The sequence below is a fragment of the Heterodontus francisci genome, chromosome 1 (assembly GCF_036365525.1).
Source record: "Heterodontus francisci isolate sHetFra1 chromosome 1, sHetFra1.hap1, whole genome shotgun sequence".
NCBI classification, from domain to species: domain Eukaryota; kingdom Metazoa; phylum Chordata; class Chondrichthyes; order Heterodontiformes; family Heterodontidae; genus Heterodontus; species Heterodontus francisci.
The window spans coordinates 139,013,918-139,041,531 of record NC_090371.1 but is presented as its reverse complement, the minus strand read 5'-3'; the positions used below and the strand labels follow the sequence as shown (position 1 = coordinate 139,041,531).

Genomic DNA, 27,614 nt, shown 5'->3' with positions numbered 1-27,614 from the left:
ATTCTGCAACAAAGCCATTTCATGAATATCATTATTTTGCACTTCCTGGGCAGTTTGAACCTTATGCAGGGAGTGAGATGAAGGGCACACAACTGGATATTGTCAGCGTTCCGTCCTAATGAATTGCATTTCATAATTGGAGCGACATGGTCCCTTAACTTTAAATGACTGCATGTGTGAATGAAAAGCTGCAGTAGCCTTTTTAAAGTCTCAAATTATTTTAAAATTTTCAGCCTTTGCAAAAGCTGTATAGGGGCCAAAGAGGTAACAGTCAACAATGAAAACCCATTGTGGACGCGAATGGATCCTATAGGCAAGTGGGTGAGTGAGTGCTGTCCCCAACCACCATTTCGAAGTGGGCATGCTGCTACATGAAAGGGTGACTGTTGAGTTATCCTGTTTAAAACTCCAGGGCATTCTCCACGAGAGGACAGCAGTACCTGCCAGGAGGTATAGCTATCCAGTGCTTTGTGCATTATCATAGGAGATGGGCACAAATGTAGGAGAAGACTGCATAGTGTAACAAATCTTGCAAGGTAAGACTACCCAACATTATCGGGTAGATGGTCCAAGATTCTGGGCTAGATTTTACCAGCCTCCCGACGTTTGGGTGTCGTGGCAGGGGAGCCTGGAAAATACCTCCGGGAGAGGCCCGATATGGGCCTCGATGCCGGGAAGGCCCCACCTCATTTTACCGTTGGCAGCGAGGCCTCATGGTGGCCCTCCCTTGCTGCTTGACAATGGGAGTCTCATTAAAATATTTTAATTTATGTAAATAAATGAATTAATATTTATCTCGATGCGACGGCCTTCCCGCTGTCACCTTCTGGCCAGTTGCCAGAACTCCTGCACCTTCGGATCTCCATTTGGAGATCTGAGGCAGCAAACTGGTTGGGAGGGGGGAGAGGGACAAAACTTACCTGATTCGTCGAGGGGTTGATGGGAAGGGGTAAAGGTAAAAGGTTCTGAACTTTTCCGGGGGTGGGGTCGGGGGGGAGGTGGGTGGTGTTGAGGTGGGAGTTGAAGGTCATATACTCAAGTATTTCGGCAAGGGGGGAGAGGGCAGGAATGTCATGTAATGCTATGGGGAGGGGGGGGGAGGGGCGGTGGCAGAGAGGCTGGGAATATTTCTGCAATTATTTTTAATAAGTTCACATGCACTGTCCCTTTAATAATTTAAACGATCAGTAAGGGCTCTAAGCCATTTAAAAATGGCGCTGGCGCCTGCATAGTGGCACCGGACACTGTTGCCAAGGATGGAGCATCCGCCCCCTCCATGTCATCAGTTGGGGGGATGGGGTGGAGGTCCGCACCGTCCATTTAAATGAGCTGCCACAGTCCACAGTGCACATCTCGTGCATGCGCTGCACCATTTTTGAAGCTCACTGCTGAGGTCGGCAATGAGTGGAAAAATTCAGCCCTCTGTGTCCCATGTGTCAGTGAATCTGCTCTATATTTATCACTTGTCCATGTGAAGCATTCACACTTTACAGATCTATCATTACATCTGACGCCTACCCATACCTCTATGTATTTAGCAGTATTCAAAATAAGAATTTAAAGTGAAATGTAATGTCGAGCACTCAACAGTAGAGTGCATGGTACCAAAAGAGTTTTAACAAATGTACAATAAACCAGTGGAAGAGTCATATAAGATGACCTTGGAGTGCTTTTTTTTGGATGACTTGTGGGAACTTTTGTATTATGCAAACCTGTTAAAACATTTATAATCACAAAGGTAGCAAGGTGTAAAGTTTGAATGTGTCCTTTTTTCACTCCCTGAAGAAAGCTATGAGGTTGTGGCTGGGATTTTTCCCTCGGCGGATGGGAGCCGTCCAACAACTGAAAAGTCGGTGGCGAACCCGCTTCCGCCTAGCCTGGGGATCCGAACCGCATTTTTCATTTGGCCTGTTCTGAGGCGGGACTTCCACCTGCTTGAGGCAGGAAGTCCCACCTAATGGAGCTGCCAGCTAATCAGTGGGCCAACAGCTCCTAGCCCCAGCAGCGCCGCTGCGAATATGCCCGGCTTCAAGATGATGTCGGGGAGGCTCAGAACGAAGGTAAGTTTTTATTGCCTCGCCGGGGGTGATCGGTCGCGCCCCACTGAGGCAAGGGTGGTCGATTGCAGGGGAGGGGGTCGTTTTGGGGGTGGTTGGGGCAGCGGGGGCGGCCCTCTGTCGGGCACAGGGTGCTGATGATGGTCCCCCCCCCCCCCCCCCCGCCCCCCCGAAGACCATCGGAGAGTTGCCTGATTTTGTTAGGCGGCTATTTTCTCGGGCATCGGCCACCCAACTAGCCGAGGGTAAAATCCCCATGGCAGCGGGTGGAGCCCCTTAAGTGGCTGTTAAGATTGGCCAGGGGCAGGCGGACCATTTTCACTGCCGCCACCCTGCGTGCAATGGCAGTGGCAGCGGGTCGGGAAGGGCCCCCCAAGCCTCCCGCTCCATTTTACGTGCCCCCTCCCCACCACTTTCCTGCTCTTTGGGCGGGGGGTGTAAAATTGCGGCCTTTGTTTCAAATAAATAGGGAGAAAGTAAATAGATTTTTCTGGACGATCTTCAAATATTGTTCTTTCACCTCTCTTTTCTGTCATTATTTGTTATTTTTTAAATGTTTTTCAGTTTGTTTTTCTTTCCCATCATTATTCTATATTATTTATTTTCCTCACATTTTCACTTTTTCATACTTTTTCACTTTCTGTTTTGTCATTTGGTAGTACCGAACTTGAGTATCACTGAAAATAGAGACATGTCAAAGCTCTTCGTCGTGCACTCATCAGGACAATCTGCAAGAACATCAATGTAAGGGAAAACAACAACTTTATACTGTATGAGAAGAGAGTACTGAGAGTGTCTTTGCAGACAGAAAGAACATGTACACAAATTGTTCCTGTTTCAGCTAAACAAAATATGTGACAGCCATTCACTGGTTCATTGGTCAAGGCCTTGTCCTGAAGAATCAGAGTCAAGCTGCCTGGTTTAAATTTCAAACCAAGCTTGGTAGTTAACTGTCAGTCACCATAAACTGGTGCATTCTCCACAGTAATGCCTCTACCAATCAGTTCACTTGCCAAGTAATCAGCACTTAATCTTCTCATACAGTATAAAGTTGTTTTCCCTTGCATTGGTATTCTTCCGGATTGTCCTGAGGAGTGCAAGATGAAAAGCTTCGCCAACATGTCTCTATTTTCAGCAATACTCAATTTCTGCTTTGTCTTTCAATTACATTCAGCTAAGTTATAGTTTAATCCTATAATCTTTTCTATTCGTCCGTTCTTTTAAACCTCTGAACTTGTCAGATGGAACTTATTCTTTTTAATTGAAAGAAACTGAGATGAGTGAAGATGAATATAGATTCTAAATAAATAGCTGTACTTGTAAAAATGGCAAATGCAATTGTTGCTTATTGCTTCAGTCAAAGATTTCCTAACATTTTTGGACCAGCAACCTGGTCAGTAGAAACACTGCACTATGCAGGACATAAGACAATAAGAAATAGGAACAGGCGTAGCCTATATGGCCCCTCAAGCGTGCTCTGCCTTTCAGTATAATCATGGCTGAACTCCTGCCTCAACTCCACTTTCCCACTCACTTCCCATATCCCTTAATTCAGGTGCTTTAAGAGCACTTAAATCTTGGCTTCAGAAATGGGAAGAATTGAATGATGACATAATTAAACTGAACCTCTGGGTACAATTGTCTTTGTTGCTTAGGTTAGATTTTTTCCCCTCTTTTTAATTCTCAGTATTAATTTTGCCACTCGAGGTGCATTTACCAATTCTTTATTTGATCTATTTGAAGCAGTTGCAGCTTTGGAGCCTGATGTTTGTAAATATGTAAATATTGTCACTCCTTTAAAGGAACAATAGAGCACAATTACCTTGGGGAGTGGTTCCACAGCATTGTCACCTTATTAGTACTTCACGTAAAAGGTATTGCACAAAAATTACGATCTTGATGTATGGTTTCATCTTTATATCACTTTATTGAAGACTAATTTCTGCTTTTCCAGGTTCAAGCAGTTTTGATGTCCCTCACAGGAGAAGAATTGGAGACGCTGAAAAAGGAACTGATCAGTATTAAAGATGTCTTCTTACTCAAAGAATTAAATTTAGAGGAAGAGCAAGAGGAGGAAAAAGGTCTGCTGATATGATATTACTGTGTCTCTGCTCAGTCTCTCAAAAGATGATGAAAAGAGCATTAGAAAGCTATTCAGAAGTAACAGTTATGGGCCTGAATTTTACCAGAGCACCGCGCTCTGCGACAGCACGCTGTGAAGACTTCAGCCTGCCGACCCAGAAACGCCACCGCAGAGCCCCTGCGACGTTATGCGCGGGGGATCATTTAAATGGAGGGGGCGGAATGGCCACCTCTGATGACATGGAGGGGACGGCCACCGTGTCCCCGGCAACAGCTTCTGGCGCCCTTTTTAAAGGGCTTGAAGCTCTTCAGGAGACATTTACATTTTTAAAGTGACACTGTTTCAGTTCAATTAAAATAAAGTTTTTTTAAAACTTCAAATCCCCCCTCTCATCCTCCCTATGCATAAATAATTAGTTTTATGCCCTATCCCCCCCAAAAAATGACTTCTCACGAACTCCCCCCACCCCCCCGAACTTGATTCCCTTTGACCCTAAACCCCTCTCCAGCATCCCCACAGCCAATAAGGATTGCTTTTTCCACTTCTCCCCCCTCACCCCACCATGAAAGTTTTATTCCTTCCCCACCGCCACCCCCCCCAAACCAGTGTTTCGCCTCGGAACTCTGTGCGGAGTTCTGAACAGTGGCTGCACATTCGGCATGGGACAGCCGCCAGCAGCAGGTAAGTTCATTTGCAGGTTAAGTGAGCTCACTTCAATATTTTAATGAAGGCCTCACCTTCACACAGCGGTGGGGGGCCACACTGAGGCCTCACCGCAGCTAATATCCGGTGGGGCTTTCTTGGCGTCTTGGGTTGTGACGGGTCCTCCCACAAGCATTCTACAGCCCTCCCCGCCACGATCCACGACGCTGAGGGGCTGATAAAATCCAGCCCATGTAACTACAACTGAAGGATTTTAGTTTTTGTTTTCTTAGAGAATTTTATCCTTCAGATTAGCTGTTTTAAGGATTCTGGATTCCTTGGGCTATATTAGCCAAATAGTAGGTACTGTGCCTGTACATGTAATTTGAGTTCAGGCCTGTCAAATCAGACATGAATGTATTTATGTATACTAAAATCAATTTCAGCCTTATTTATGACAGACTTTAAAATCAACAAAGCAGCAGCATTTCATAAGAGGATAGTTCACTACCTTCTGTCTTTACCTTACCTAAAAGCAGGACACATCAATCACAATGAAGCTATCTCTGTCCAGGAAACTACCCTAGCCAAGGTTCTATTCCTTTGGTAGTTCAAATCCTAGGTACATAGGGACAGGAGTTAGGCTATTTAGTCCTTTAAGCCTGTTTCACCATTTGGTGAGATCATGCCTGATCTACAACCTAACTCCATATCCCTTTATCCCTTATCCCTTAATAGCTTTGGTCAATAAAACTCTTTATCAGTTTCAGATTTAAAGTTAACAATTGATCTAGCATCAATTGTCATTTGTGGAGGAGTTTTCTGAACTTCAACCACCTTTGTGTGTAGAAGTGTTTCCTAATTTCACTCCTGAAAGGTCTGACTCTAATTTTTAGACTATGTCCCCTAGTCCTAGAATCCCCAACTAGTGGAAATAGTTTCTCTCTATTTATCTTATCCGTTTCCTTTAATATCTGGGAAAATGTTATCAAATCACCCAACCTTCCAAATTCCAGAGAATACAGCCCTCATTTGTGAAATCTCTCCATGTAATTTTATCCTTGGAGTCCAGGTATCATTCTGGTAAACCTATGCTGCGCTCCATCCGAGGGCAATATATCCTTGCTAAGGTGTGGTGCCCAGAACTGCTCACAGTGTTCCAGGTGTGGTCTAACCAGGCCTATGTATAGCTGAAGTATTTTCTAGTTCTCTAGATATAGAGGAAGGCTGGAGTGCATATCCACAGATCCCTGAAGTTAGCAGGACAGATGGACAAGGTTTGAAGCCCTTGTGACCACCCTATTTATCCTTCCTGCGGGTGCAGCCTCACTATTTGTATATCCGTATGACTGTTGCCTGACTGTCAGCATGACTCAGCAGCTGTATTCTCTGTTTCCCAGACGCTACATAAACGTTATGTTTTTCTGAGCAGATGGTACTCTCTTACCTTGTATCTCCTATCAATGGATGCAAACATGTTATCGTCCAGCACATTCTAATTCTCAGAGCTGCCGTCTGCTCAGTAAGCAAATTGTTGGCAGTGCTACACTAGAATCTAATATCTTCCCTGATTAATCCTTTCCATTCAAACCATTACATTTATCCAAACCTATTATGCAACAGCTGGCCTTTTTTTAAAAAAAAACACATTTCAGTCCAAGTGCTGCAACAGTTAAATGATTCCCTAATATTACTACCCAGATGTCAGTAGTAGGTTTATTTCTATATTGTTGATGTTATATATTACTAAAATGATGAACCTTTAAGATGCCTTTAACTTTAAAAAAAAAAAATCTGCTGTGCTTCTTAAAGGCCTGCTTGGGTCTGCAAAAAAAAAAACCCGACCCGAGCCCAACAGAGCCACATTAGACCAGGTCCAAGTCCTTCCATTTTTTCCTGCGCCCGATCCGACCCGGCCATCAGTTAACTTGCCTTCCGTTTTTCACTTTGTTGCTGATCTGCACAAGCTTAAAATAACTGTAACAAAATCACCTTTCTAGTCCAAAAATTAAATTAACATTGGAGGCACTTACCTGTGATAGAGCGTGGCCGACCCGGTCAGACCCAAATGCCGGACCCGAAAGTGCAACCCGACCCGAACCCAACACACGTCGGGTCCCATCGGATTTGGGTCGGGTAGCAGGCCTTTATTGCTTCTCATTTTTCTCTCACTTCTCCCTTAAGTTGGCATTTTATTTCTCACTTCATTGCTTTAAGCTTCATATTTCTTATTACTTTAATTTTATTCACCAGACTCACCAGAATAAAACCACAGCTTAAATGGTTCAATTATGATGACAGGTTCCATAAACTTGGCTTGTATTCTGTTGAGTTCAGAAGGTAGTGTGGTGATCTAATTGAGAGGTTTAATGTTATAAAAGGATTTGATAGAGTAGATACAAAGAAGCTGTCTTCTCTGGTGGGGGAATATAGAACAAGGAGGCACTATCTTAAATTAGAGGTAGGATATTCAAGAGTGAGACCAGGAAACATTTTCTTCGCACAAAGGATGTTGAAAATCTAGAATTCCCTCCTCCGAAGGCTGTGAATGCTGAGTCAAATTATATTTTCAAAATCAACAGATTTTTATTAATTAAGGATATAGATGAAAGTGGGTAAATGGAGATGAGGTACAAGTCATCCATTTTCTGACTAAATGGCAGAACAAGCTTGAGTGGTTGAATGGCCTGCTCCTGTGACAGTGAAAAGAATCAATTTCACTGCATGAATGTGTGTCACCTCAACTGTTCTCGGAATATGGAGAACTATGCTCACATACAGCAATAACCTACTGAGAAACATGTGACATGAGCGATGTCAGCTGAGGAATAGCACATCGTATAGGAGGAGCAAAAATTACGTTCCCCTATTTAACAAGTAAATACATTTTAGCCTAACTTAATGTAAACAAAATGTACCCAAACTTTTGTCTTTAAACTTAACAGAACGAAAATCTCAACATGCACAAGCCCAAGTATCTCTTACCATTATATCAAATTAACATGTCACAGAATTTAGATTTCCCAAATAATTCTGCATTCTTCCCAAAAGAAGTCCTTCACTAATGAGTGTTTTCTGTATAGTACAATCAGAGAAAATAATTTACCACTGCTTCAATTAAAGACTAGAAGTACACTATAGATGTAGAGATTATCTTGTATAAGTGGTGTGACACACTGATGTATCCTCAAATACTTTAGGAAGAAGCCATTGTCATCTGTAATTTCTGTTAACTCGAATATAGTGTAAAAGAATGCAGTAAAGAGATGAAATGCTGTTTTGTTTCTATCAGATGTTAGAGAGGAGTTTGTGATCATGCTAACTGAGCTACTATTTGATTTGCATATGGCTGCTACTCCAGACAAGCTCAACAAGGCAAGTAGATTTTGTGAATCATTACAGTACATTTGCCATAAGTTTTGGGGATACACAGCAGTTGCTTAATTGGGGAGGTAATGGTGTGTGTGGGAGAGCACTCTTGATGTAATGTACTTGCAATTTTGTGTGTTCTACATCACTTTTTTAAAATCCTCTCGTTCTTGATTAAAGTCTCGCCTTCCTTTCTAGAGTTAGATTAGAGACCTTTCAATCACATGGATTTTTACATTAGGCAGTGTGATTTGTGAGAATATATATGATACCTAACATTCATTAAGAACCACTTATCTATTTACAAACTGATCAGAACTAGTACCTCTCTCTAATAGCCATTTTTCCTGTATAAGCTGAAATGCTGAGTATCTGCAAACTATTCATACGAGTCTAATCCTATCCTCGCCCAAAGTCCAACTAAGTATACTTTTCAGCAACGATCACTGCCCAATAATCAGGTGCAGCCACTTTCTAGCCCAGCCATTCTAAGACCTATTATAGTGGTCTTACCTCAATCCTGCTTTACTAAAGCAAACTTTGTACATGCTGGGGATCAATTCTGAGATCTTCCTGGTCTGCATTGTTCAGTATTGCATCATATGCCTTTATCCAGTGAACCATTAGGGATCCTGACTTTTTAATGCAAAGGGGCTGCTTTAAGGAGAATTATTATTTGATATTAGCCAGTAAATGGACATGCTTAATACCATGCTGGCTGGAAACATATCTTTAACATTTTGCTGGTTGTAGAACTGTTCAGAATTATTGGGCTGATCAAAAAGTATGTGGCGCACACGCAAGAGGTGCGCCGCAGAGCCACCGCGCTATTTCGCACGGCGGCTTATAAACATGGAGGGAGCACTTTGTCTCCAGCAACAACGATTGGTGCGACTCCGCAGGTGCACTGCCATTTTTAAAGGGCTTCAAGCCCTGATGGGTCATTTAAATTTTTAAAGGTGTCGGTCTGTTAAAAGTTAAAATAAGATTGTATTCTCACTTTGCATTCCCTCTCCCACCACCCCCCACAGTGAGTATTCATTGTATAAATTGCCTTATACCCCCAAACAAACTTTTATTCTGATGCCAAAAGTTCCTCCCCAAACTTCGTTACCTTTGACCTTGAACCCCTTCCCACCATCCCCTCAGCCAATACTAGGAGGTTTCCCCACTCTTCCCCTCCCACCCCCCCACCACCAACCTTAAAATTTTACTCCTCCCCCTTCCCCCCTCCCCACCAGTGTTACGCCTCGGATCTCCAAATAACAATCCCAAGGCACGGGCCTTCAGGCAACCAGCCGGAATATTGGCATGGGACAGCCATCGTGATGAGGTAAGTGATTTTTCTTCAATTATAATGTATTTACATATGTTAATGACTTTTTTTTCCGAGTGGTAAGGGGGTCACCCCCGAGGCCTCGCCGCCACCAGTAATATGGGGTGGGGCCTTCCCAGCATCGAGGCCCGTGGCGGTCTGGCCCAGAAGGATTTTCTGGGCCCCCCGCCACGACCCCCAACGTCAGGGGGTGAGTAAAATTCAGCCCATTAAATTATATGAAGTATTTATCTCATTACTGCTTGCAGGACCTAGCTGCTGAGTTTCTCTGTAACAGTGTCAACAGATCAAACTTACTTCATTGACTCTGAAGTGATTTGAGACTTTCTTTTATGCAATCTGTGCATATTCATCTATGCTTATATGTTTTCAGTCAAACTTTCAATTGAAATAACATTGGTAATGTGAACAGCTCTATTTATGAAAAGCAAGGTTTATTAATTCTACTATCATCAATTTCATTTTCATGTTAAAGTTTTTATTAAATGATCTGAGCTGTTATTTCTTTGTATAAATTGCAGTGTTGCAATACATTATAGCTTTTCTGACCAGTCTTGAATCTGTATACAGCCACTAAGTCTATTTTCCATTTGGATCTTTGATTAATGAGTATAATTCACATTGTGCTGAATCAATCTTCTTGTGCTTTATATACTATTCCAAAAGGAACTGTAAGCAGTACCTTCTAAAATGAGCCATTGCCCCACCAGTGCATTAATCATATTCTTGATCCTGCAACTACTGTTACTGAAACATTCCAGGACTTTTTTCTTTATTGTACAACTGTTCAGTAATGGCCCGCTGGCTCTATTCAGTTTTGAAACAAACAAGACAATGGCTTCAAATGTGGTTCTAGCCGCACTGTTTGCAATGTTAACAGTTTGTGTTCTGCATGGAATATAATTACTTGGATTAAATAGAATTATTTTAAATAAGAAATCTCTCTGATAACGAGACTGCGCTTTTATTATCGGGTTACGCCCACTTCTAAATGTTTTTTTAAAAAGTTGATTAAATGGTTAAAATAATTTTTTTTGCTTTCATAATAGTTGAAACTCACAAAATAAGTGATTTGTGCTTTACACAAATTATGATAGTTGGATTCAACTAAGATATTTTTCCAAGAAAATCTCCGAATGTGGACAGAGAGACACACCTTGCAATGGTGGATTTGGGGGAACAGATATAAATCAGTAAAGCACAAAAGTCATTTTTTTAAATCATTGTTACTGTAAACCTATTTTAGGTTTTAAATATATTGCAATGCAGAACTCTTATTCTGATATTAATCTTTTGTGATCATGGCACAAGGTATGATCAGATGTTCAAAACATGATTTTAAAGAAGAGATTTATGTAATGCTAAAGCACTGAAAGTCAGCTGACGTATTAAATTGACAGCCACTCACTTTTCCAGGTAAGGAAGAAGGCATATGATTGGGTGAAAGAGACCAATGCTTTGCTTGCAGAAGAAGCTGAAGAAAAGGTTTCAGAAGCAAATAATGAAAAAGAGGATGAACAGGAAGAGAAACAAAAATACAAAATAAGTAAAAAAGACAAAATATCTGTAGAGGTGAGGCTTTTCTAGGATGTGAAGTGTATTCAACTGCTTAAATTCAAAGATTATCTAGATAAACTTGTTCTTACTAAATTTCTATTATTCAAATGTACATAGCCATATTTCAGCTATGGGGGCGGCACAGTGGCGCAGTGGTTAGCACCGCAGCCTCACAGCTCCAGGGACCCGGGTTCGATTCCGGGTACTGCCTGTGTGGAGTTTTCAAGTTCTCCCTGTGTCTGCGTGGGTTTTCTCCGGGTGCTCCGGTTTCCTCCCACAAGCCAAAAAGACTTGCAGGTTGCTAGGTAAATTGGCCATTATAAATTGTCACTAGTATGGGTAGGTGGTAGGGAAATATAGGGACAGGTGGGGATGTTTGTTGGGAATATGGGATTAGTGTAGGATTAGTATTAAAAAATGGGTGGTTGATGTTTGGCACAGACTCGGTGGGCCGAAGGGCCTGTTTCAGTGCTGTATCTCTAATCTAATCTAAAATCATATACAATGGCATTCTAATTGTGGATAAATTACGTAAACTGTACCTTCTAGTTTCAAAATAAAGGCCGTAACATGATTTTATTTTTAATGAAATATTGTGTTGTGAGTAGTTTGGGATAAATAAGCTTTTTGCGGGATCTGTTAATTTTGGTTCCGTCATTTACACGATTACATGAAAATATAGATGAACTGGTCATTCATTTCATTGCTCCTTGGAAGATTTTGGTGTGTGCAGAATGTCTGCCATATTTAGTCTACATGACATCAATCTCATTACACTTCAAAATAATTCATTGGATGTGACATGCTTTAGAACATCTTGAGAAAATTAATAAAACATTATATAAACTTAAATTAATTCATTTTAGGTTTTGTACAATTAAAATTAATAAACTAAGAGCTCTATGATAGCTTAATGAATTTATCCAGTGAATAACTGAGCCAAACAAATCTAGAAGGTGTCAGGTTCAATCTCTGGTCTGCACTGAATTAGCTGATGGCAGATGAGGCAGCAGCAAGAGAATTGCCCAGCGCTTCTGGTTTATGGAGGGCCAAACAGCGGGTCCTTAATATTTAATCTAACAGCCTGTACTGGAAGTGCCATAAAGTGTGGATAGGATTGGGCTAAACTGTGGTGCCTCTGCGGACACATTGCCCGCCAGTGCTCATTGTTGAGGAGTATACATGGTAGTGACCATTTTGGCAAGTTAGTGTTGGGTGGCTGTCAACTGTAGAGTGCTATCCCAGCAAGGAGGGAGGGGCAAAGATTATAGAGAAAAATAGTTTGTTTTTTTCACAAATAAATGTGTTTCAAATGCAGGATGTTTTAATGTTGTCCATTGAGAGTCTGGCTGAGGTAACAGCACGCTGCATTGAACAACTCCATAAGGTGGCTGAGTTAATCCTTCATGGACAGGATGTGGAGAAATCAGCATTGGATCAGTCTACAATCCTCGCTACGTAAGACATAAAAACTAGATTGATTGTCATTTGGGATAATTTATTTGATTTAATCAAAAAATGTCTTCTGTACATCATGATTATGAAAGAACAATGCTGAAAGCAAGGATCTCTACTTTGTTTTTTTTGCTAAAATTAGAAAACCGAGGAAAACATCCATCCAAGTGTTGAAATAACGTATTTTTGTGACAGCACAGTGAATAACAAAATCCTGGCAAAGGCAGTAGTGTGCAGGAGATCGGATTTGCCACCAATATTTGTTTTTAAAATGAGCTCCTTTTTCGTATTTTTCCCCTCTAACCGTGCTCCACACCAACCCAACTTTCCACATAACCTAAGGAATTGTGCATACAACTTATCCCAGGTTTCTGCTTATTTTTAGCTGGCTGCAGTAAAGTTTTACAAATATTCAAATTATCTTCATTATTCACAAACTAAAACTATTTAAATCTTTATGTGAAAACAGCTATTATTGGCTTGTTGTGGGCATGCAATACAATCTTTCAATTCTTGTCTTAAGAATTTGAGACATTTTGTTTAGTTATTATAGTTAATATCTGCATTAGATAAGAGTTTAAAGCATGGTCTTTCATTCTGCTTTTTAATCACAAAAATCCACTTGGGGTAAAACCCATGCAGCCTATTCAACTTTGTCAAGTTAGGATGCCGTAATCACTTCTTATCTCATTGCTACCCACTACTTCTCTAAAAATGAATATCACTGTTCAGGTTGCTTAATATCTTAATATGACTTTCTGGCTGAGCTGTGTAGTAAATGGACACTTGTTTGAGCATTTAGTTTAGTCTGGCACAGCTTTTCTTGGATTGAATTTGAAAGCTTTCACCAAGCCTTTTATATGCATGTTTATTTATTTCTGATTTATAAATCACATTTTCTGATCAGATTTTATTTCATGTTGATCCAGGTTAACTGTTGCTATGTGTAAGGAAGTGTCCTCACTTTCTAAGAAATTTGCTTCCTGTTTGATTCGAGCAGGGGTAGGTTATTGTAGTTCTATGTTATCACTTTTTTGTCTTAAGTTTGTGGAAGATGCTTACTTGAAACTGTTACATGGGGCTGGATTTTGCGCAGGAGGCAGAGCTCCTGGCGCTAGACCAAAAATGCAGGGGGAACCCCACCTCTGCATTTTTTTCAAGCCCCTGGAGTAATCCTCCGGACTTTTGGGGTCAAAGTTTAAGGAGGCGGGATCCCCGTCCCTTTAAAGACTTAATGGGGATGATCCCGTCCCCAAGAGCTGCGGGCCAATCACAGGACCAGTAGCTCAGCAGTATAGGCAGTGCCACCAGTAGCGGTGGCCACTGCAGGTACTACAGAGGCTCAGACCCAGGTCCAGCACTGGAGCCCCAGAGATGAGGCGGGGTCGCTGGGGCCAGTCCAGAAGGCCCGAGAGTGCGGGGGTGGTGGGTGTTCATTGCAGGGGTGGGGGGGTCCCACAGGTACATTTGTTCCTGGGCCATAAATTGCCCGCACAGGAGAGACTCGCCGCCCCCCCCCACCCCCAATCTCACAGTGGGGGCTTTCCAAGGTGTCCTCCCCTGTGGCGGAATCCACCCCATAAGATCCCAGTGGTCCAGAGGTAGGAAGAGAGCCTTATTTGGCCTCTGGGCAAGAAGGTCGTCGTCGGCCTATCTCGCCCCCAGGAGAATCAGAACCCGGATTCCCGATATCTGGTTCCCTGGCAGACGATTCTGCCCTCAATCTCTGGCCCCCCCCCCCCCCCCCCAAACCATGAAACCTGCCGTCAGGATGAGCACAAAATCCGGCCATGGACTCCAAGGTGACCAGTGGGTTTAATAGTGATTTCACAGTCCACAAGAAGTTCAATATAGTCTTGATTGGAGCAATAATTAGAGTACAGTAAGTTAGAGTTCCATGAAGTAAGAATGTGCATTGCTGAGTAAACACTGACCAACTCTGTAAATAGGATAATATTCTAAACATATGTTAATGATTTTACATAACAGAAACACTGACGTGTAAGTACTTACTATTAAACTTAGAAGTACCTTGTTTAAAATTTTTTTAAAAACAGTACATCATACCGATCCGTAAATTATGTCAAGGGATATAAACACTTCAGAAATTGTTCCCATATTTTAAAGAGTTAGCCATTTTAAAATAAGGCAGACTTGTTTTAATTGCTTTTGTGTAATTTTCTACACGTTATTTTTACAGGCTAAACAGAAGGCAGAGGTTTTAAATCCACAGATAAGTACTATTGTGTTGGAGGTGAGCTTTACATTTTTTAAAAATAAGGCCTATAAAATGCTCCCTAATGTACTTCTTTGTTTCATGTGGGATAACTTATCTCACCTACCATTAACATTTGCTTAAACACTGAGATGTCTTGTTTAATTTTCAGAATATGGGAAACTGTTTCTAAATTTAGCCAGCATGTTGACTGCAGGGCAAGAATGTAAAGTCTGTCAAATCTCATCATAGAATTAACAGAATAGAAGGAAGCCATTCAGTCACTGAGGCTGTGCCAGCTTTCTGAACAGCTATCCACTTTGTCCCATTCCCCTGCATTTTCTCCATACCTTTTACATATTTACTTTTTCAAATAGGAGGACATAGACAGGTTGGTGAAATGGGGAAGACCCATGTAGTACAGTAATGACTGCTTAAAGAATTAATGCTAAGGCAGAGGAATGGAGATCTCGGAGGGGAAGGGTTGCAGAGCTGGAGAACGCTCCAGAAATGGGGCGGTGGGAGTGAGACCATAGAGAGATTTAAACACCAGAATGAGAATTTATAATTTGATGGCATTGGGGCCAGGAGTCAGTATATGTTAGCGAATACAGAGTATTTGGCATGGGATAGGACTTAGGCAACAGAGTTTTGGATGATGGAAAATCAGGTTCAAAAGCATTGGAATAGTCCAGTCTGAATGTGACAAAGGCTTGGGTGAATATTTCAGTGGAAAATGGGCTGATGTAGCGGGTGGAGACAGGTTATGTTAGAGGCAGAATTAAGTGATGTTTGTGGTGGAGGGAACATTTGGGCAAATAAGACATCTAGATTGCAAACAGTCTGATTCAGTCCTAGACAGTTGGCGGGGAGGGGAATCAATTCAGTGACGAATGTGAAAGGTTTGTGATGGGGACCAAAGATAGTAACTTCAGGCTTCTTAATATTTAGCTGGAGGAGATTATGGCTCATTCAAGATCGAGTTAGGTGGTGGAGAGGTAGAGCTGGGTGGCAACAGTGTGCATGTGGAAGATAACCCCATGTCTACAGATCCCTTCCTGCAGCACTACATATGCTGTTTCCACTTGTTTAACCTCATTGCAAACTCTTTAAAAAAAAATATTTTTTCAATATGCAGGTCAACTTACCCCCCTGATTGATGCATCTGTTGACTGTCTCTTCCGTCAACTTTGTCTTTTTTTTTAGCCTTTCTAAAATGCATGCTTAGCTTCCAGTCTTCAGTCCTAATGAAGAGTATGCAACTGAAACATCAAAGCCTATATTCCCTTTACAGATGTTGTATATGTCCAGCATTTTATCTCTTTATTTCAGATTTCCTTCATTTGCAGTTTCCATTTTTATTTTGCTTAAAATGCATATTCTGACCATTTTGCATCTTTTGTTGTGCTGCTTGGCCAAGGCCTCACTCTTTTTTATGACATGGAAATACAATCGGCCCCAGAACTTTAATATTGCTGGCATTAAATTGGCATATCCTTTCTTAAATCACTAATGCAAACAAAATAATTATCATCTAAATGTTCTGCAGAACTCAACATTCCTAATGAATGCTGCTCACTGAACCAATTGCTGTAAGTTGTGTAACATTATGGGCTAGATTTTGCAAGATATTTACACAGCCCCATTCACTATTTTATGTTATGATGCCATTTAGTTAATTCAATCCTAGAGAAGCTGATTGTGAAAACACTCGGTACAGTTTTGGTACTTGCAAATCACATGATCTGATCACAGAAATCCACTTTGTCAGTGTCATTTTTTGAAAGCAAGCCTATAAACTGGAAAACAGAAATTCTTATTTGTTTTGATTATAAAACTTGTGTGTGTAAAAGACTGCTAACAATTGGAGGAACTAATATGCTTTGGATTCATCTTTACAGGGCTCTAACAGTACCACCTACATCCAAAGTGCATTTCAGTTACTGCTTCCAATTCTTCAGATTTGCCATATACGGTCCAGCACCATCAAAGCAGCTGAATAAGCTAGGAAATTGTGGGACTGCCTTTGAATTCAGTAATAATAGATTTTGAGTTGCAGAATTTTGGACAGCCTGCAGCAAAGTTGACAGGAACCTGATTCTGCACTGAAGGGTTTACATTAAGACTGGAGAAAAGTCATTAGTAGAATTTCTGTTAATTTCGTAAGACCAATTGAAATGCAAAATGCCTTAATTGTTAAAAGACCACAGCTAACAGTGAAATGAAAGTAGTGTTTGGTGTACCAAACTCTTTTCGAAGCAATGATCACTAATAATTGCATGTATCAGATTTGTGCCTTTGAGGAACCTGGAGGTGCAACTCGCGCATTAGATTTTACAGTATTTGAAAATCTTTTTAATTCCAAAGTAAAACTTACAATTTATGATATTTAAATCACGCCATTGATACAGGAATTCAGCTTCTATTTTCTTGGCGCCAAAGCTGCACTTTTCTATTCTATTTTAGTTATATTTTCATTCTAAATCCTTTTTTGATCCAGTCAGAAGTACAGAACACTCAGCAAACATCACTAATATTTTTACATCATTGCAATAGTTTCATCTTCAGTATTGTACAAAATAATGTTTTGATCCAGGAAAGGGATGCAAGAGTGTCATTTATAGGATTGCAAGAAAATCACTACAATAATTTAGAAGCTGATACGAATAATGTATGGAAGTTAAGTGTTACTGTCGTATATTTGTGAATTTCATGTATTAAAAATTTGTGCAGAATAGGAATTAAAACAGTTGCCATTAATGTAATCTACACTGAATAGAAGCCGGCAAAAATAAATTAAATGTGTCCCTGTTAAATATGTCAGCACTGAATTTCCACTGGGTTGGCCCGATCTCCCACTGTAACTTCAGTGGTAGACCAGCAGAACCCTGGAGAAACGGTGTAAAAACAGCTATTTCTCCAGGGTCTCTGCCTATTTCCGAGTGAAGTTACCAAACACTGTGAAAATTCAGTCAAATTTTTCAAATTTTTATATTCTAACCATGCATTCTATACTTGTCTATTCCCCATCTTGGAATCCAAATTACATTCTTACATTGTGTTTTGCTTGTAATTTATGTAAAGTATCTTGAGAAGTTAAACAATAAAAAATGGGTGAAAACCTGGGGCTGAACCTTTAGCCACTGCCAGGCCTGGGAACTGAGGCAGGCAGGTACTAAAAGTAGCACTGCCAGCTGGTGTGCTGCTTCCCCCATTCTGCACCCAGCCATTTTCCCGGAGGTGGGGTGGGGCAGGAGGGGTTGCGGCAGGGCTCACTGCCTGCACGCGGCTGTTGACTGATGAAACTAATTAAGTGCCACTTAAGGCCAATTGAAGGAGGCCGACTGGGATTTTCCAGTTGGCCTCCAGGTTTAAGGAGGTGGCGGGGGACAGTTTAGCTGCCTGGAAGCAGCCTTCTGGCAGCAGACCGGGGGCTAGCGCACCAGGCAGGCTGAGTCCCTCCCTGCCTGTTTTGCTGCCCTTTTGAGGGGATTCCACCCTGCCACCCCATAGTGGTGGCCCAGCTGCAATGGCCATTTTTTTATTTCAAGTTTAAAAATGTTGGAAAGAGGTGATCTCCATTTTGGGGCACTCTCCCACTTACCTGCCATGGGATCCTGCTGCTGCTCTTATGCTGGAAGGCCTCTGATCGGCCCTCCAGCTTCGAGATCTTGACCGTCATCCTTAATTTGACGGCAAGCTTGCCCTCTGGCAATTAATTGACAGCTCCGGGGAAAATCGCTGTTTCCCACACAGTGCGGGCTTCTAACCCCCATTTGAGCCTGATGGTGCAGTTCAGAAGCCCATAGGGAAAATCCTGCCTCTGGTATTTTTCATGATTGTTAAATTTTCAAAAATCAAACTATAACCAAAAAAACCCTGTAGTTTAGTACAGCAGTTAAATGCACTTTTATTTAGATTTTTTGCCTAGTCACATTAAATGGATGAAAAATCTAACCCTTTGGCTCTAACTTTATGGGCACAAAAATTCTGCACTTGGCTTGTGTTTGGTGAGACATGAGAGGCAGGTGCATATCTAATTCTTCTGTCAGATGCACACCAACTATAAAACAAAATCTGTCCAAAAAAGAAAAACTGGGTTGACCTGGTTACTGTCCCACATTTCATTCCCTTAATCCTTGCCACAAGTTTGCATTTAGATCACTTTAATGATGTTGCTATTACATTGGCTAGTGTATTCACAAATGAAAAAAAGTTTAACTACAGCACCTGAGAATTGTTCTGAAGTAGCAGTATCCACCATGCAAAATATCCAAGGAAGTTCAAGAAACCCCTTGTAGCACTTCTACTTCATTTGTCTAAAGATATTAGTGTACCAGTTAAGTAGAACGCTTAGTTTTATTAATGGCTCAGATACTAAACCTATCATAACTGAGTCAAGCAACAAAAAGTCCCAACTTCAGTTTCTGGTCTCTTAGAGGTGTTACTGTTGGCCGCAGCACCCTGGGGTAGGGAAGGCAAAATTAGGGTTCCTGCTTCCAATTGCTAGTGACTGTGAACTTTGACAAGGACACAATCAGGTTTGGCAGTAATACTCCATGGGGTGAATATCTGGACATCATTTGCTGCCAAGGCTTGCACATGAGGAATGGATTGGCTTTTTGGCCACGATAGTGAAGGTCAGCCAGTGCTTGTGGAAGCATATCCCAACAGCCTAAATGTCTTCAGGAGAGGATTTTTAAAAAAGCATGAAGGGCATATGACTGTTTTTTAGGTCTATATTATTACTTACGTTAATACATATTCTTATTGTTCTAAATTGATGAATTATTTATTGTTTAAATTGCATTCAGAGTGCAAAATGTCTGTCTTTGACAAAACAGGAATTCAGATGAACAGATACATGTAATGATTTGCTATGATTTGTAAGTGATTTGTATTCCATTGCTGTTCAGTAAATGTAAATCTTGTTCAAGGCTACAGAGTAAATAATTAATAACAAAACATGCTGGAAATACTCAGCAGGTCTGGCAGCATCTATAGAGAAAGAAGCAGAGTTAATGTTTCAGGTCTGTGACCTTTCATCACAACTGGCAAAGGTTAGAAATGTAATAGGTTTTAAGCAAGTGAAGTGAGAGTGGGGGGGGGGGGGTGGGGGTGGTGGCGGGGATAGGGGGAAGAGAACAAATGGGAAAGTATGTGATAGGGCAGGAGAGATTAAATAACAAAGATGCCATGGGACAAAGGCAAAGGGAGTGCTAATGGTGTGGTGAAAGGCAAAGCATTAGTTCAGAGAGAGTGTTAATGACAGAATAATGAACAGCTCTGTCCAAAAGCACAAACGTGAAAAAAACAAGTTTAAGGCAGGCACATGGTTAAAAACTAAAATAATAAAAAGGCCAGTCTTGGTTTTTCATGTTTGTGCATTTGGACAGAGCTGTCTGTTATTCTGTCATTAACACTCTGTCTGGACTAACGCTTTGTCTTTCACCACACCGTGAGCACTCCCATTGCCTTTGTCCCATGACGTCTTTGTCATTTAATCTCTCCTGCCCTGTCTCACACCTTCCCTTTTGTTTTCTTCCCGCTCCCATCCCCTCTTCACTTGCTTAAAACCTATACATTTCTAGCTTTTGCCAGTTCTGATGAAAGATCACAGACCTGAAACATTAACTCTGCTTCTCTCTCCACAGATGCTGCAAGACCTGCTGAATATTTCCAGCATTTTCTGTTTTTATTTCAGATTTCCAGCATCCACAGTATTTTGCTTTTATTTTAGTGTAAATAATTAGGCCTTCTGATTTTCAGGTTTTACTTTTTAGTATTGCTGAAAATGGAGATATTTTGTCGAAGCTTTTCATCTTGCACTCATCAGGACAATTCACAAGAATACCAATGTAAAGGAAAACAACAAATTTATACTGTTTGAGAAGTGAGTGCTGATTGGTTGGCAGGTGGACTCTGGTAGCGATGTTGCCATGGGGAATGCACCAGTTTATGATGACTGACCATTAACTGCCAAACTTTGTTTGAAATTTAAACCAGGCAGTTTGACTCGGATTGGTCAAGGCATTGCCCTGAGAATTGAACCAGTGAATGGCTGTCACTTATTTTGTTCAGCTGAAACAGGCGCAATCTGTGTGCATGTTCTCTCTGTCTGCAAAGAATATGGCCCTATGTATTTAATATATGTAGCTTCCAGTACACGCAAATGTGCCACACTGCGAGCCTGACTGACTTTCTTAAATTGGTTGTCAGCATAATTCTTAGCACACTGAGGATTATTTAGCAAATGTTGTCCAATCGCAGAATCACATCTAATGTTGGACACGGTGTTTTGGGTTTTGCAAGTACGGGCTGGTTGGGTACGGCCTGTACCTTGGTTCCAAAGACTGGCGGATCATATCAAACATGTCCCTTCCACTGTTTGCGATGTTCAAGGTACAGGATAAGACTCAGCATAAGCCCCGAAAATTGTATCTCCTTTTGCCCTATCTGGACCTTTTTAGTGTTTACCTTCAACCCATATCGCGTCAGGAGCTGCAACAACTCCTTCAGCAATACCATAATAACATATCATCCACGTATTGGATCAGCTTCTCCCTGCCAGAGAACCCTCCTAAACACTTAGCCATTTGTTGATGGAATATTGATGGGCTGTTATGAAACCCTCGCAGCAGACATGTCTGCGTGTACTGCTGCCCCTTAAAGGTGAAGACAAATTTGTACTGATCTTCTTTCCTCATTGGAATAGACCAAAGCCCATTAGAAATATCCAATACAGTGTACACTTTCGTGGAACTTGGTATACTGCCAATCGAATCTACCACAGCAGCGACCATTGAGGCACATGCTGGCATTTAATACCCTAAAATCTATCGTCATCCTCCGTGATCCATCTGGTTCCTCAAAGAAAGGCCTTAAGTCGAAAGACTTTGCCGCTACCTCTAAATTCCCTTCTGCTGCTTTGCAGAAATTATATTGCCTCTATGGGGTTTTCATAGGTTCTCCTTCCAATGCCACCTCTAGTCCTGATATTCTCCCACAGTCGTGTTTGTGTTGGACAAATGCTGCCTTCTCATGCTCTATAATGGCTTTATTCCACTCCGGGCTGCTTTTCACCAATGCCTCCCAGTCGTATACCCACTTTCCTGAAGCCACTCATATCTTCCCTTGCCCATCCACCATAATGCACTGTCTTTCATTCCCCTTCCATAAACAGTGATTAACTAGATCTATCACGAACCCATACAGTCTGGTCCCAATGCTCCTCTCTCCTCATCCTAATTCATTGATATGCATACCCACTTTGTTTTGAGTGGCCTCACTTCTACGGGAAGAGGTTTTGCTACTGTGCCAGCCAGCATATTTCCCGCGTCCTTCCAAAATGTAGGGTTCGCTGCTAGACCAATTGGACCTTTCCAGATCCTTTGCATGGACCACAGTATGTGACGCCCCTGTACCTACCAAGAATTCCCCTTTCTTTCCTTCTATTATAGAGTCATAAAGAGATACAGCACTGAAACAGGCCCTTCAACCCAACGAGTCTGTGCTGACCATCAACCACCCATTTATACTAATCCTACATTAACCCCATATTCCCTATCACATCCTCACCATTCTCCTACCACCTACCTACACTAGAGGCAATTTACAATGGCCAATTTACCTATCATCCTGCAAGTCTTTGGCTGTGGGAGGAAACCGGAGCACCTGGCAGAAACCCACGCGGTCACAGGGAGAACTTGTGAACTCTGCACAGGCAGTACCCAGAACTGAACCTGGGTCACTGGAGCTATGAGGCTGTGGTGCTAGCCACTGTGCTGCCCTATTATTCAATCTATGGTCAGTCTTCCATGGCTGTAATATCTGAATGGGCACAGGTGTGACAGCTGGTTGTCATGGCCCCTTCACTGCTCAGAGGTTATGCAGGGTTCCAGCTTAGGTTCCCCTGTCTCCTCCCTTGGTAGGATTACAAGTACCTCCAGCCTGGCCTATCACCTTCTCCAAGGCATGGGCCAGATGCGCTAATACATCCTGCGATTCCCCCATCCTCAGGATTCTTTTCCCGTCCTTCCCTATTCCTCAACGCATAGCACTCCCATGCTGGATGACCAAATTTCCTGCAGTTATAGCATTCCCTATCACTATCTGCCTGGTTACCTACTTTTGCTTTTCCCACAAGTTTTGCTCCTTCATTTCTCCACTGCCTCCCCTGGCTCTGTTTAGGGGCCGGGTCTGGAGTTGCCTGGGGTTTCATCTCTTATACTTTTCCTTTGTTCCACCTTTCTGCCCTGTCCTTATACTGCTTCTCCTGCTTATCCTCCCAAAACATAATCAACTTCCTCAGTACTTGAGCTTCTGTCATGCCTGCATCTCCCAAATCGAACCCTGACATGGCTGTATTAGTAACAGGTTCTTGGTGAGCTATAAAAGCTTCTAACCACTGGCGGAGATTGTCTACTACCAGTTGATTCCAATCCAAACCTCCTTGGCTTTCATTATAAACAGGCCACAATCTGCTTGCAAATGCTTCTGGGCGTTCCTCGTTTCCCAGCATAGTTTTTCTGCCATGATCCTAAATGGATCACCCCTTCTGTACCCACAACCTTCCCTAACATGTCACTTAGGGTTGTCCCAGGTAACCGTTGGTCGGGCCTACTTGGGGGTAATGCAGCCAGAACCGCCCCATCCAGACTAAAAAGCAAACACCTCTTCTCAGATTTGTCAAAACTTTGCATCACAGCCATCGTCTTTAAATGCAAAAAGTTACCTGCTACATCTCCCCATCTGAGGATTACTAAATCCCTTGATGCTTCCCTTAATTGGGAGGGAGTATAAGCTTCATCATCATTTGATACTACTGGGTTTCCCCTAGCCACCAGTGTTGTTTTTGTGTGCCATACCGGGCATATTACACCTCACCATATGGTACCACGCCCTTTCTCTTCATCTTCCACTATCTTTTCTACCTTTTCCCACCATTGATCTAATGTATTCCCTTCTTCCACAGCCCCTGCCATAGCACAGACAATAGCTCTCTGTCTCTAATAATAAAAGCAAAATACTGTGGATGCTGGAAATCTGAAATAAAAGCAAAGTGCTGGAGATATGCAGCAGGACTGGGAGCATCTGTGGAGAACGAAGCAGAGTTAATGTTTCAGCTCTGTGATCTTTCATCAGAACTGACGAAGGAGGGGGAGAAGAACAACAAAAAGGAAGCTGTGTCAGAGGGCAGTAGGCAGGCCGAGGACAGAAATGCCAGCGTGAGAGCAGGGTGGTGAATTAAAATGGCAAGCAACCGGAAGCTCGGGATCGCGACTGAGCGTAGGTGTTCCACAAAGCGGTCATCCAATCTGTGCTGGGTCTCCCCAATGCATTATGGGCACCGAATACAGTATACTAAATTGAAGGAAATACAAGTAAATCACTGCTTCACCTGGAAGGAGTATTTGGGGCCTTGGATGATGAGGAGATAGGAGGTAAAAGGGCAGGTATTACACCTGCGATTGCACGGGATGGTGCTGTGGGAAGGGGACAAGGTGTCAGGGTGATGGCGGAGTGGATCAGGGTGTTGCAGAGGGAATAGTCCCTTTGGAATGCTGACAAGGGAGGGGTTAAAAGGTACCAGGACATACACCTGAAGTGCTGTAACCTGCAAGGCTACTGACCAGGTACTGGAAGGTGGGATTAGATGGGGCGGCTAGTTTTTTCAGCCAGCGCAGACACGATGGGCTGAATGGCCTTCTTCTGTGCCGTAACTTTTCTGTGGCTCTATGATTCTATGGGAGGGGAAGATGTGTTTGATGGAGGCATCATGTTGGAGGCTGGTGGGGTGGAAAGCGAGGACAAGGGGAACCCGGTCACGGTTCTGGGAGGGAGTGGAAAGGGTGAGAGCAGAAGTGCGGGTAATGGGCCGGACACGGTTGAGGGCCCTGACAACCACAGTGGGGAGGAATCCTCGGTCGAGAAAAAAAGACATCAGAAGTGCTGTTATGGAAGATTGCATCATCTGAACAGATACGATGGAGACGGAGAAACTGGGAAAATGTAATGGAGTCCTTACGAGACAGTGTGTGAGGAAGTGTATTCGAGGTAGCTGTGGGAGTCAGTGGGTTTATAATGAATATTAGTGGACAGCCTATCTCCAGAATTAGAGACAGAGAAGTCAGGGGAGGGAAGTGTTGGAGATGGGCCATGTGAAGGTGAGATAAAGGTGGAAATTGGAAGCAAAGTTGATGGAAGTTTTCCAGTTCAGGGCAGGAGCAGGAAACGGCACCGCTACAGTCATCAATGTAGCGGAAAAAGAGTTGGGAAAGGGGCCTGAGTAAGACATGAACAAGGAATGTTCGACATACCCCACAAAAAGACAGATATAACTGGGACACATGCGGGTGCCCATAGCTACATCTTTTATTTGACAGGAGTGAGTGGAGTTGAAGGAGAAGTTGTTCAATATGAGAACAGCTAGGTGGATGAGGACTGGTTGGGCCTCTGTTTAAGGAAGAAACGGAGATCCCTCAAACTGTCCTGGTGGGGATGGAGGTGTAGAGAGATTGGACGTCCATTGTGAAGAGGAGGCAGTTAGGGCCAGGAAACTGGAAATTGTCGAAATGGTGTAGGGTGTCAGAAGAGTCACAGATGTAGGTGGGAAGAGACTGGACAGGGGGAAGAAAAGATAGAGTCAAGATGGGAAGAAATCAGTGGAGCAGGAACAGGCTGAAACAATGGGTCTGCCGGACAGTCCTGTTTGTGGATTTTGGGAAGGAGGTAGTAACGGGCTGTCTGAGTTGCAGCACTGAGGTTGGAAGATGTAGAGGGAAGATCTCCAGAGGAGATGAGGTCAGTGACAGTCCTGTGGTCAGTAGCTTGATGCTTGATGGTGAGGTCATGGTCCGGGGGAGGTAGGAAGAAGTGGTTGAGAGTTGACACTCAGCCTCTACAAGGTAGAGGTTGGTACGCCAGACAACAACAGCACCACCCTTGTCAGCAGGTTTGATCGCAATGTCAGTTAAACTTTAGGGAACGGAGTGCAGCAAGTTCAGAGGGAGATAGGTTAGAGTGAGTGAGGGGAGCAGAGAAATTGAGACAGACGCTGACAGTTCTCAATGAAAAGATCAAGAGCGGATAAGCGGCCAGAGGGAGGGGTCTAAGTGGAGGGAGAGTACTGGAGGTGGGTGAATGGGTCTGCTGGTCTCAGTGAAGATTCCTGGCCAAAGAAGTGAGCCCAGAGGTGAAGGCAATGGAAAAAGAGCTCAATGTCATGGTGAGCGCAAAATTCATTGAGGTGGGGGCATAAGGGGACAAAACTGAGTCCTTTGCTAAGTATAGATTATTCAGCACCAGAGAGGGGAAGGTCAGAGGAATTGGTAAATACATGGCAAGGGGTGAGATTAGAAGAAGAGATGGAGTCAGAGGGAAATGAAGGGGAAGAAGGATCTGGAGGGGCATTGGTACCCATGAGTTGCTGGAGCTTGCGTTCCTTAACGCCTGAAAGTTTTTTGTTAATGCGTTGGATAAGACGAAGGATGAAATGAAACAGCGGAGCAGGACAACTTTGAGATAAGGTGAGTCGGTGCTGCTGGAGAGAGGTTGAGTGTGTACAGTGGCGACGCATGGCACTGAATGTGGATGTCAGGATACGGCGAGAACAGTGGTTGGAGAAACGTATGTCTCGGAGATTCCTGTAATACTGGGTGGATCCGAAACATAAAGGATGAGACTTCAGTTGGAATCCACGTGCAATAAGTCAGTGGGGCGGCGCAGTGGTTAGCACCGCAGCCTCACAGCTCCAGCGACCCGGGTTCAATTCTGGGTACTGCCTGTGTGGAGTTTGCAAGTTCTCCCTGTGTCTGCGTGGGTTTCCTCCGGGTGCTCCGGTTTCCTCCCACATGCCAAAGACTTGCAGGTTGATAGGTAAATTGGCCATTATAAATTGCCCCTAGTATAGGTAGGTGGTAGGGAAATATAGGGACAGGTGGGGATGTGGTAGGAATATGGGATGAATGTAGGATTAGTATAAATTGGTGGTTGATGATCGGCACAGACTCGGTGGGCTGAAGGGCCTGTTTCAGTGCTGTATCTCTAAACTAAACTAAACAGAGTTGGAGACAGTCGCTGAGGAAGGAGATGTGGCTGTGAAAACGAGTTTTGGTAGACACCTTATCGAGCACTACCATGGTTATTGATATATCCTTTGCCTTTTATTCTGTAGCATCTCTGTCATTTAATCTCTCCTGTCTTCCACCCTATCGCATACCTTCTCTTCTGTTCTTCCCCCTCTCCCCTTTCACTTGCTTAAAGTCTATTAACTTTTCCCAGTTGTGATGAAAGGTCATTGACTTGAAATGTTAACTCTGTTTCTCTCTTTGCAGATGCTGCCTTACCTACTGTGTATTTCCAGCACTTTCTGTTTTTACCTCTCTGTCTCTATAGTTTGTGCTGGAGCAATTTGATTTCTTCCTCACGTGCTGAATGACCAAACAATTCTTGAGTTCCTTATGCGGTTCCCGCAGCACCCGGAATGCCAGCTTTAAGTCATTACACTCCTGAGACACTTGACTATTTTCTTCCTGTTCACTATCCACTTCTTCCCACAGTTGTCTGCACTGGTGTTGCAAATGCCCTGGGGACACCATGGCAGCTGGTGGAATTTAAATTCAATTAATTAATAAAAATCTGGAATTGAAAACTAGTCTCAGTAATGGTGTCATGAAACTATCATTGTCATAAAAACCCATCAGGTTCACTAATGTCTTTTAGGGAAGGAAATGAGCTATCCTTACCTGGTCTGACCTACATGTGACTTCAGACCCACAGCAATGTGGTTGACTCTTAACTGCCCTCTGAAATGGCCTAGCAAACCAGTCAGTTGTCAATGGCAATTCGGGGTAGGCAACAAATGCTGGTCTTGCCGACGATGCCCACATCCCATGAAAG

General features: G+C 42.8%; 1 protein-coding gene across 2 annotated transcripts in view; it reads left to right on the top strand.

The window, feature by feature from the left end:
• The window catches only part of fam114a1 (family with sequence similarity 114 member A1), a 50,940-nt gene extending 31,289 nt beyond the window's left edge, over positions 1 to 19,651 (top strand). Inside the window, exons 8-14 of one of the 2 annotated variants that reach the window (XM_068036837.1) lie at positions 4,012 to 4,138; positions 8,075 to 8,157; positions 10,904 to 11,059; positions 12,363 to 12,502; positions 13,429 to 13,501; positions 14,700 to 14,753; positions 16,616 to 19,651. In XM_068036837.1, the coding sequence (XP_067892938.1) occupies positions 4,012 to 4,138; positions 8,075 to 8,157; positions 10,904 to 11,059; positions 12,363 to 12,502; positions 13,429 to 13,501; positions 14,700 to 14,753; positions 16,616 to 16,717 (735 nt within the window). In that variant the 3' untranslated portion in view covers positions 16,718 to 19,651. The remainder of the gene's footprint in view (positions 1 to 4,011; positions 4,139 to 8,074; positions 8,158 to 10,903; positions 11,060 to 12,362; positions 12,503 to 13,428; positions 13,502 to 14,699; positions 14,754 to 16,615) is intronic. The other variant, XM_068036848.1, reaches the window with a different exon arrangement.
• Positions 19,652 to 27,614: the final 7,963 nt, after the last annotated feature.